At 30.4% G+C, this 11,004-nt stretch overlaps 1 protein-coding gene and 1 long non-coding RNA gene across 4 annotated transcripts; both read left to right on the top strand.

Annotated features, from left to right (window-relative positions):
• On the top strand, positions 6,537-10,783 carry LOC104705156 (coatomer subunit epsilon-1-like). Its single transcript, XM_019228085.1, has 4 exons — positions 6,537-6,559; positions 6,682-6,833; positions 10,277-10,412; positions 10,507-10,783. The coding sequence occupies exons 2-4, from the start codon at positions 6,772-6,774 to the stop codon at positions 10,771-10,773; spliced, it is 465 nt and encodes a 154-aa protein (XP_019083630.1). The 5' UTR covers positions 6,537-6,559; positions 6,682-6,771; the 3' UTR covers positions 10,774-10,783.
• LOC104703711 lies at positions 7,527-9,760 on the top strand. 3 transcript variants are annotated; one of them, XR_754233.2, is made up of 7 exons: positions 7,530-7,850; positions 7,952-8,161; positions 8,399-8,539; positions 8,664-8,753; positions 8,937-8,981; positions 9,088-9,179; positions 9,598-9,760. It is a non-coding gene; the product is annotated as an uncharacterized LOC104703711 (long non-coding RNA). The 3 variants fall into 3 exon arrangements; XR_754232.2 differs by having other exon boundaries at positions 7,527-7,850; positions 7,952-8,539; positions 9,588-9,760; XR_754231.2 differs by having other exon boundaries at positions 7,528-7,850; positions 7,952-8,539.

The following is an 11,004-nucleotide window of genomic DNA, read 5'->3' as shown; positions in this document are numbered from 1 at the left end:
TGTATCGGAGTTATATAGCTGGTACTAGAACAAAAGATTGATGCAACAATTGGAGCAAAAAAAAAAAAAAAAAAGATTTGCAATGAGAAAAGCCAAAAACATTGGGAACAAAAAGAAAGGTACAAGAAAAAATGGTGACAAATAGGAAAATTCGTCCTTCGATTAGAAAAGTTTAGATCAACATTATTAAAGACGAAGACGAAGACGAAATAAAAATGCTAGTACGATGACTCAATAGGTGCTTCACAATTATTATCACTTTGGTATTTTTTTCTGTAACCAAGAGACACTCAATAGCTGCTTCACAATTATTATCACAGGATATATGGTTCACCTGTTTCAATCTGGTTAACTTTGGTCAATTAGAGGTTGATTTAATGATTTAATAAGGTTTAGTGATGTGTTCACAATTGTATATATAAAGGTTAAGTGAACGTTTAATTTAGTTGAGGTTTTTGTAACAAACATTTAAGGTGATTATTACCAATTGACAATTGAGAACGAGTAGAGATGCTCATATTTTTAGGTGGTTAGGATTTAGATTTTACAATTACAACGAAATTATATGTCGGTTTGAGTTTATAAATAAGATGGTTAGGGTTTAGATTTTACAATTATAATAAAATTATATATTGGTTTGTTTTATAAAAAACAGTTTAATTTTTTAATTTTATAATAATGTATTCATATTTTATTTTTTTTTATTTTATAAAGAGGTGAATAAAAGGGGTGAACAAAAAGCCAAAAACATTGGGATAAAATAACAAAAAAAATGCTACAAGAAAGTCGTCAGAAATAGGAAAATTTCGTCCACTGAATGGAAAAGTTTAAATCAACACTATCGAAGACGAAGAAGACGAAGACGAGGAAGAAATAAAAATGCTAATACGAGGACTTTATAGCTGCTTCACAATTATTATCGCTTTGGTATCTTTTCATATCTTTTAGTACATTTGCCTCCAGATATGAAAACTAGTCTAATGTGCCCACGGGCCACGGTATTTGGAAGGAAAAAGAGACAAGAAAACATTAATTCAAACAATTAATGAAACGCCACTTGAAGGATGTTTAAGTCAATTTCTGTTATTTATTTATTTATACTAATATTTTTGATACATATTTTGTGCCCGAACTTTTGTTTTGTGAACAACTAGGTAACAGTCCGTGCATATGCGCGGATTGCTATATTAATTATGTTATTTAATTTTAATTAATTTAATAACTATAAAGTATGCAAATATTTTTAAAAATATGTCCTTTTCACCTATCTATTTTCAAAAATATCCATTTTTAAACATGCAAAATTAGAAAGTTGTATAAGATTTTTAAGATATTTCTAGATATTACCTACTACTTAGAGACTCATTCAAATATTGATAAGGTTTTGAAAGGTTATTAAAAGGTATTTACAAAGTATATATAAAATACACATTATATATATAGGTAGTTTATGTATATTTTTCTAAGATTACACATATTTCAGTTTTTAGTGGCATTTTTAATATAAAATTTTTAAAGGCGTATTTTTCAAAAGTGGTATTAGAAAAGAGGTTTGAAATATCAAATAATTTTCATTACAATATCAAATTATATAACGTATTTCAGTATAATTATACATGCATATTTCTCGAATATTTTATTTTTTATTGTTCAGCTTGCATAATAGGCCCATTTATGAAAAAATGTTATAAATACCATTTTGTTGATACATCTTCTCAAAGATACCACTTTTTGTCATTTTCATTTTTGCCCTCTTTCAAACAACTATAATGTGTTAAATTAATTTCTGAATTTTTTTTTTTAGATTTGGATTCTCTATTTTATATTTAGGATATAGTTTTAAGGGGGTAGAGTTTAGTATTTGAAGTTTTGGGTTAAAATTTAGTTATGTTGTATATTAAAAAGAGTACTATTGAAAATGGACAACGAAAAAGGGTATTTTTACAAAAAAGTATAGTGAAAAGGGTATTTGTGCAAATGCCCCTAGTTTTATTTGGTATTTTGACCATTCAAGCTAAAACAAATACTGTGTATTGTACATAATAAAAATGAATATTTACTATGATATTCAAAAATTCAGTTTAAGTTGTTCATATAAACTAATACATAAACTAAAGAGTTAAATTTATTGAAATCCAAATTCAGTTTAAGTTGTTTATATGAATTAAATACATTCCCAATAAAATCATATGACGTGCAGTCAAAAATTCCCAATAAAAATTCCATAGATTAATTTTATCTTTAATTTCTTTTATATTCTATTTAATTTAAATTATATTTCTAGGTTTAATTCTAATTATTTTCTCTTTGTAGTACAACTGGATTGGAAATGGAATATCAAATCTTCTTTTATATAGAAAAATCATTAGATTACAAAACTTGAATTAAATAAACATAATAATAATCTTTATATAATTATATGTTGGATCACAAGAACTAAATAATGGTGAGTATACTAAAAATGTATTTAAAAATTTTGGAGGTAAGAGAGAATTAAGGAAAATTAATTTAATAATTGTATTAGAATAGTTTATTTCCTTAAAACATTGCATACTTTTACAAATAAAATAAATATGTAAGAAATAATCAAACATCTAGATAAAGAAAAAATATGATTTCTTTAGCTTGGTTATCTTATTTTACAATGATCAAAATTCATATTTGTTGAATCTGCATGATAAGGTTTTTTGTATAGCCATCAAATTTTTATTATACATATGTAATTTAAAATTAAAAATAATATGAAAACAAAGAAGGAATGAAGCAATACATAAAACAAAGAAATAAAATTGAAAACACAATATAAGATATATCCAACAAAATATATAACTAAACATTTACAATGAGTTTTGAACCCATGCAAAAACATAAACAAAACAAAGAAAATATTTAGAATTTGAGATATGGTGGAGGAGGATGTGGGAATGATTATTTATAGGATTTGAAGTGGTAGAAGTTATATTTCTAAAATAATATAATTAGAGGAGTTACAAATATAATTGATAGTGTGTTTAATTGAAAATGAATGTAGGAAAACAATAGTCAATTCACAATTTATGTATTTTCAGTTACAATTTAGTAGTAAATAGTGATTTAAATTATGAATTTATGTATATGATTAAATGTGTTGAATTTTAAGTTTAATTAAAAAGAAATATTATGTTTAAAACATTAAAGAGCAAATTGACCATTAAGGAGAGAGGGAAACTTTACTTTTATATATATGTTAAATTGAATATTTACTATGATATAAACTAAAGAGTTAAATAATTAAAATCCAAATTATGTTGTATGTAACAAATTAAATATATTCCCTATAAAATCATATGAATTGCAATCAAAAGCTTTATATAATTATATGTTGGATCACAAGAACTAAATATAATGATGAGTATACTAAAAACATGTATTACAATTTTTTTGGTGGTAAGAGAGAATTAAAGAAAATTAATTTAATAATTGTATTACAATAGTTTATTTCATTAAAACATTGCATACTTTTACAATAAAATAAATATGTAAGAAATAATCAAACATCTAGATTAATAATCAAACATCTAGATAAAGAATAAAGATGATTTCTTTAGCTTGATTATCTTATTTTGCAATGATCAAAATTCATATATTTTGAATCTGCATGATAATTATTTTTGTATAGCCATCAAATTTTTATTATACATATGTAATGTAAATTTTTTGTTACCATATGTAATGTACAATTAAAAATAATAATAAGAAAACAAAGAAGAAATGGAGTAATACATAAAACAAAGAAATAAAATAAAAAACACAATATAAGATATATCCAACAAAATATATAATTAAACACTTACACTGAGTTTTCAACCCATGCAAAAACATAAACAAACAAAAAAAATATTTAGAATTTGAGATATGGTGGAGAATGATATGGGAATGGCTATTTATAGGATTTGTAGTGATAGAAATTATATTTTTAAAATAATTTAATTAGAGGAGTTACAATTATAATTGATGGTGTGTTTAATTGAAAATGAATGGAGAAAACCAATAGTCAATTCACAATTTATATAACTTCAGTTACAATTTAGTAGTAAATAGTGAATTTAAAGTATGAATTTATATATATGATTAAATGTGTTGAATTTTAAGTTTAATTAAAAATAAATATTATATTTTAAAACATTAAAGTTCAGGTGTTGACTGGTTCTCCCGCTACCTCCCGCAAACGCTGCGTTTGCGGGTGGTAGCGGTTGCTAGCGATTGGAACCAATCATACAAACCGCTTCCAATCGCTCATAATCGCTTCCAACCGCTTCAAACCACTGAATTCCAAAAGCTGCTTCCCGCAAGCGTTTGCAGTTCGGGCGATTGCGGTTGGAATTTTTTTTTTTTTTTTTTTTTTTTTTTTTTTTTGTAAAAAAACTTAAAGAAATCAATGATAATGATTTTTTTTTTTGTTATATTTTCTATTGAACCATTTTACTCATTAATGATGGGAGATAATGAAGTACGGATACGACTGCAAAGATTATAAAATAAACAATTAGAAGAAAATAATATTCCAATTAACAATAACCCGGAAAACTTGATGTAAATTTAATGACACATCGCACATAAGTTCAAAAAGTCTAAATAAATATAATATTTCATCAGAAATTTAAAAAAATAAGATTATTTATGAAAAATATTAAAACAAATCACCAGTGACCCTTCTCAACTATCACTTGACCATTCCTACCGATGCAACTACTGACCCACAATCTAAGAGAAAAGAGAAAAGATCTACGATCTAAGCATATGTTTTGTCATTTATCAAATTACTTGATTAAATTTTTGGTGAAAATCCAAATGAATAAAGGAATAAGTATTTCACTATGATTTTTTTTTGAATAATTATTATTTTTATAAATTTTAATTATAAATCAAGTTTAATAAAAATTTTGGTGTTTTTAAACATTTATATATTAGATATCACATTTATTATGTTCTAACCGCTATTGCATCCGCTAGTCAACCAGTCGTAAACCTCCCGCAAACGCACCAATTTTAAACCGCTAAACTAGTCGTTCAAAACGCTTAATAACGCTTGAAACCGCAATCGCCCGTTTTCGCAATCTTCCGCAACCGCAACCGCAACCGCAGCGTTTGAACCAGTCAGGCCCTCAAATTGACCAATAAGGAGAGAGTGAAACCTTACTTTTATCTATATATGTGATTTTCACACAAACATCATTATGTTTGAAACAATTAATTAAAGTTCATTATTCCAAATTGATTATCATCTAAGCTTATTGTCACATTCTTTATGTACTCTGGTTGTGATGGAGTTTCGTTGTAAAATGGGTAAAAGTCGTACTCAGCAATACAACTCGGCCAAATCAGTCTTCCTCCAGTTCCGTTGATGGAATTTTGCAGACAACTCTAGCAGTTTTGTCTTGTAATATTAGGAGTGTGCACTGAAGCAGCCGGTACAAAGTCTAGAATGCTGTCAATTCTGTCTTTATCGTATATAATTTGCTAGAAGGGTTGGCTGCGTGAATGGCTCTAGTTTATGAAAGATTGTTTAAGAACTCAAAATAAAGAATAACTCTCTTTATTAATCTCACAGGAAACTCACTCAAAACCTTTAAGAAAACTTTCTCTCAAACTCTCAAACACAGTCTATCAAAAACTATATGTGATGCATCACCCCGCAACACTTTATATAGAGAAGCACTCTTTGCTAATTTCCAAATCCAAATTGGAAAACTAACTTATTAAAATTTCCTAAAACACAAATATGTATATCTAGCTTTTCTCCTAAATATACTTGACTTTAGCCTCAAGCTAATTCAAGCTTATCCAACAATGGCAGCTTTGTTCATCGTGGACGACACGAGACCTGTGAACCGGTCTATTTGATTTTGAATAGACGAAATATTATTGGTGTTAGTCATGATTAGTCATCCTAATGGTTGATAGAATATTCTTGTGAGAGTATCTTAATATTTTAAGAGTGTAAACAATAAGAGGGGGGTATTGAACTTGGATTTGGTAGGATTTTGTAGGATTTTAATATTTTAGAATTTTGAAAGATTTGATTGAGTTTTTAGGAGATTTAATTAGTTTTTAAAGTTTTTATATTTGAAATACAAGAAAATGAATGAGATTCTATAAGGCCATATTTATCGGTGGATCAGTTAGGGTGATCTTGGGTCTTTTAAAATTGAAATTAATTGAATAGTACCCATAAGATCAGCCCAATTGATCTTGAATAAGATCAGTTCTTCATCTGATCTAAGGGCCATGTGTCACTCTCGGAAAGAAACTTTCGTTTTATTATTCATTTCTTTCGAACATAATTTTGTTCTTCTTCTCTCGCGAAAAAGAAAAGCGAAACGGCGAGAGATTTTTTTTCCCTCACCGTCGTCTCCTCTGTCCGGCCATTGAAACACCGAGGCGACCGATCTCCTCGTCTCCTCGTCTCCTCGTTTCCTCGTGTCCACCGATTCTCGTCGTCTCCTCTCTCTCCTCTGTCTCGCGAAGTCTAGAGATCTCCTCTGTGTCTCCTCTGTATCTATCAAGTCCTGAAAATAAGGTAATTCTGGAGATTTTGAGATGTTCCGATTCATGTTCTGTAGCTGAATTTAAGATTACTCTAGGGATTTTGATTGCTAATGTTAGTGATATGCATTGTTTGAATCTGTGATTTTGGTTTAGGAATCAACCATTTCAAGCTTGAGGGAATGGTTGGCTGATCCAACTGTAGGAAACAATGCTACTATTAGGTTGGTTGCTGGTACTATATTCATGCATGAGGAAGATTATAACGAGGCTCTCAAGCATACTCATTCTGGAGGAACCATGGATCTGTAAGCTTGTTGATTTTTCTTTTGTTGGATCTTGGCTTAGTGATTCTCACACTACAAGAAAACATGGATTTTACGACTACAATTGGCGACTATATATGTAGTCGTCATTTTTGGCGACTAAGTAGTGACTATTTAGCGACTATTTTACGACTACAAATATTTGGTCATATATTAGTCATTTTTTAACGACTGCATATGTTAGTCGCTAGTTTAGTCGTAATTTAGCGACTATTTTATGACTATATTGCACACCAAAATATGTAGTTGCTAAATAGTCACCAATTTAGCGACTAATATGCGACTTATAGTAAACGGTCGCTAAGAAGTCGCATATCAGTCGCTATTTAAGAAAATCATAATTTTCAAAATTTAATCCCAAACCATTAACCAAACCCCAAGACCTAAATCATAAACTCTAAATCTTAGAAATTAATTCATAATTCATAAATTCAAAACTTAACCCCAAATCATAAACCTATACACCAAACCCTGTACTTTAAACCCTATATCTTAAATTTTAAACTTTTATAATGTATAGTATATAGAAATTAAATTATAAACCATTTAACCAAAATATAACCATTATGTGTATAAAATTAAATCTAATCTAAAACTATTTAGTGTATATATATAATTTAATACTTCCAAAAACTATTTACTTATAAAATTTATTAAATTAGTCATTGTAAAATCTGAAACTAATTGTTGATAAAAAAAAAACATAAAACTATATCATTTAGTCTGGGCTTTGAGAGGCTTTTGTACCACTTTGGATTTTGATATGAATTGAAAATTGGCCAACAAAAAAAAGAAATAAAAATCAACAAACAAAGAAACCTTCACCAACCTGTGCCTCTATTCCTCACACTACACTTAGAAAAAAAAAATCATCATCACTCTCGAAACTCTTTCGGAGAAACTCTCACTCTCATTTCTTCGAATCGCGATGACTCTGTCCGGCCAAACCTCCGACCGTATCTCCAGATCTAGAAGGGAAACTGGTTTCCGTGGGAGAAGGTTAGTTTGTTCTATCTCTATTTCCCCCTTTAAATCTGATTTTGGGATTAGGGTTTCTGGTCTACGTTTGTAATGACCTTAATCTTCGAATTGGTTTGAAGACGACATATAAGAAGCAGAAGCTGAGAGGTGAAGCGGAGGAAGACGGCATAGAAGACGAAAAAGCTAAGCCGTGGATTTATCGACGAAATTAGAAGTTGGGATCTCAAAACCGGGAAAGATCTGCTTCGATTCAAGTCGTGTGCTTCTCCGGCGCACAGCCGAAAACTTGGGTCGACTAAAGAATCAATTTTTCTATCAAGCAACAATGGGTCAAGTTCTCTTTTGCTCTCACACCTATCCTCTCCGACGTTCTTGAAGGCTTAGTAGTTGCTTTCATTTGTTATCCCTTCTTTTTTTTTTTTTTTCTTGTTCCGCTGTAGGAGCATAGATTTTCACTTTGATTCTGCTGAAAACGAGTTTGATTTATCTGCTTGATATCGGTAGCCAATGCTGATGTGATCCACTTAGTTGCCTTTTCGCGTTTCTCATCCCCTGTGTGATTGCAGATGAGGGAGGATAAGAAGTAGAAGAATGATGAAGGAGAAGTGAGGGAAGGAGTAGCGCATCAATAGCTTTGTTGCCACGCGGGTATATCTCTTGTCATTTCTTTCAAATGTCTAGCTCCATCTGTTTTGGTCTCCATGGAGGTGGGTTTCTTTTCTTTCAAAAATCCTGGAACTGCTTTGTTATTTCATCTTTTCAGAATTCTTGAGTACTTATGTGCAAAATTTTTTTGTTTTTTTTTTGCTTTCTTTGGTGGGTTTCTCTCAGATCAAGTGTCAGCTGTTTTGGTTGAGTCTTGTGGCTTAAAGAACTTAAGGCTCAACTCGGCTCTCCTCAGTGTCACCAAAGTCACCGAAGGTACTCAAACTAAGCTCTCTAAAAGCATATCACTTCTTTCACAGAGTCACCTCAGTTTTGGTGATTTTATATGATAAAATCTGGTATGTGTGTGTGTTGGTGTTTGTGTTTGTGTCTTTGAAGCTTATGGTTTGAACATGTGATTTTTGTTTACTATATTATTTTGTTGTTTGTGATCAATAGACTGGATTTGGAGAAGCTTGAAAGCGGTTGGCTGGAAGAAGATAGGTAAAACCCTTATGTTTATTTTATTACTCTTGTATTACTCTTCAATTCTTTGAAGTCACATTGTTGCATGCGTAAACCATCTGATTCAGTGTCCTATTGTTCTTAGGTCGAAGATGATGTTTGGCTTACAGAGAAAGCCACAGCCAAGCACACTCTTAGACAGAGCTCATGATGTACAACTTTATTTCAGAGCGTAAGGTAAACTTTCATTGGTTAAGACATTTTCTTATCCTATTGTATCTTTCGCTATTAAGGTACAATATATATACTTTGCTACTTATTGCTGTGAGACTTTTATTAAATCTGTCAAAGAGTCATTTGTTTAGAAGCCTCTGTTGTAATTTTTGTGAGGCTTTTTGTTGAATTTGTCAAGAGTTATTTGGTAATACCGATCTCTAGACACCTGTTTTATATGCACTCTTTAACTTGAGTCACCATTGTCGATCTTCTTACTCACACTCACGTTTTTAAGCTAGAAGACATGTTAGTTATAGTGAATTGCTTGTCCCGATTGTTTCTCATTTCTAGTCTCGATTTTGAAATTGTGTTATATTGATAATGGGAAATGAGTCCCCATGATACATTTTTTGTTTGTTTGTTCTGAAGGTACTTGAAGAAATGAGTTGCTCTTGGAACATTAATGGGAACTACCTAGGCTTCAATGATGGAATACAAAGCAATTGAGAATGTGCTACAAACCATTTATTATGTAGTTTTTCATCTATTCTTATTTTTAGTTATGATTTTTAATTTTATTTTGTAATACAATTTTTTTGTAATCATGGTTTATAATAATAAATATAGTACTCAAAAAATAATGTTTTAAAACATTATTCATAATTTAAATATATTTAAAACAATTAATAAAATATATGTAATTTGTATAAATACTGTATAAATACTGTATAAATACAATAATGTATAAATACTTGAATACAACTATAGTCAGTAATTAGTCGTTAATTAGTCACTAAATTTGGTGACTACATTATGACTATTTTGCGTTGTCGTAAAATAGTCGTAACGTGGTCGCTAAATTTAGTGACTATATTATGACTAAATTTACGACTACGCAAAATAGTCGTAATGTAGTCGCTATTTGGCGACTAATTTTACGACTATTTATTTTAGCGACTCTCGATTTACGACTACTAGTTTTAGTCGCTATTTAGTCGTAACACACCGTTTAGCGACTAAATAGTGACTAATAGTGCAGTCGCTATTTGCCTGTTTTCTTGTAGTGTCAAGCTATTACCATTACTCGGTAATTGATTGGTGTTTCTGTATATTTGTAGGCATGCTTTGAATGTTCAGATATTCATAAAGATGCATAGGTCAGATTATGCTGAGAAACAGCTGAGAGTGATGCAAGAGATTGATGAAGACCACACACTCACTCAACTCGCGAGTGCATGGTTGAACCTGGCAGTTGTATGATATGACTATCTACTTCTTTTTTTTTCCCATATAGTGTAGAGAAGATTGTTAATGTGTTTGCTAATGTTAAACTGTTGTATGATCTTAGGGGGGTTCCAAGATACAGGAAGCGTATCTAATCTTCCAGGATTTCACTGATAAGTACCCAATGACAAGCTTGATCTTGAACGGCAAAGCAGTTTGCTGCATGCATATGGGTAATTTTGAAGAGGCTGAGACTCTACTACTTGAAGCACTCAACAAGGTGAGTGATGAGCCTCAATCCATTTCTCTCATGTCACCGGATATGCTGCACTTGCTTTATCAACTATGTTTATACTATAAAACTCCTTACAAGAAGTCTATAACTTCTTAATTATTCGTTTATTGGAAAATGGATATGTCCTTTTTAAAACTTCTTAAAACTCCTTACAAGAAGTCTTTTTTTGCAGCCAGCTGAAACTTTCACATCCTGAACATGTCCTTGTGAAGCGAAAAGCATCAGCTGAAGATAACTTCGAGAGAGCACTTCAATCTTTCGCCTGAAAGTACCTCAAATCTCATGGAGTCGATAAGCTTTATAATCTACCAGAAGAACATCATTATC

This window comes from Camelina sativa, chromosome 7, assembly GCF_000633955.1.
Source record: "Camelina sativa cultivar DH55 chromosome 7, Cs, whole genome shotgun sequence".
NCBI lineage: Eukaryota > Viridiplantae > Streptophyta > Magnoliopsida > Brassicales > Brassicaceae > Camelina > Camelina sativa.
The sequence above is the reverse complement of the archived record's forward strand: the minus strand, read 5'-3'. Positions and strand labels throughout refer to the sequence as shown.

Coding starts and splice junctions, on each gene's coding strand:
- LOC104705156 (XM_019228085.1), top strand. CDS start 6,772: ATGCATGAGGAAGATTATAACGAGGCTCTCAAGCATACTCATTCTGGA. Junction 6,834..10,276: donor TCTGGAGGAACCATGGATCT/GTAAGCTTGTTG, acceptor GTATATTTGTAG/GCATGCTTTGAATGTTCAGA. Junction 10,413..10,506: donor CATGGTTGAACCTGGCAGTT/GTATGATATGAC, acceptor GTATGATCTTAG/GGGGGTTCCAAGATACAGGA.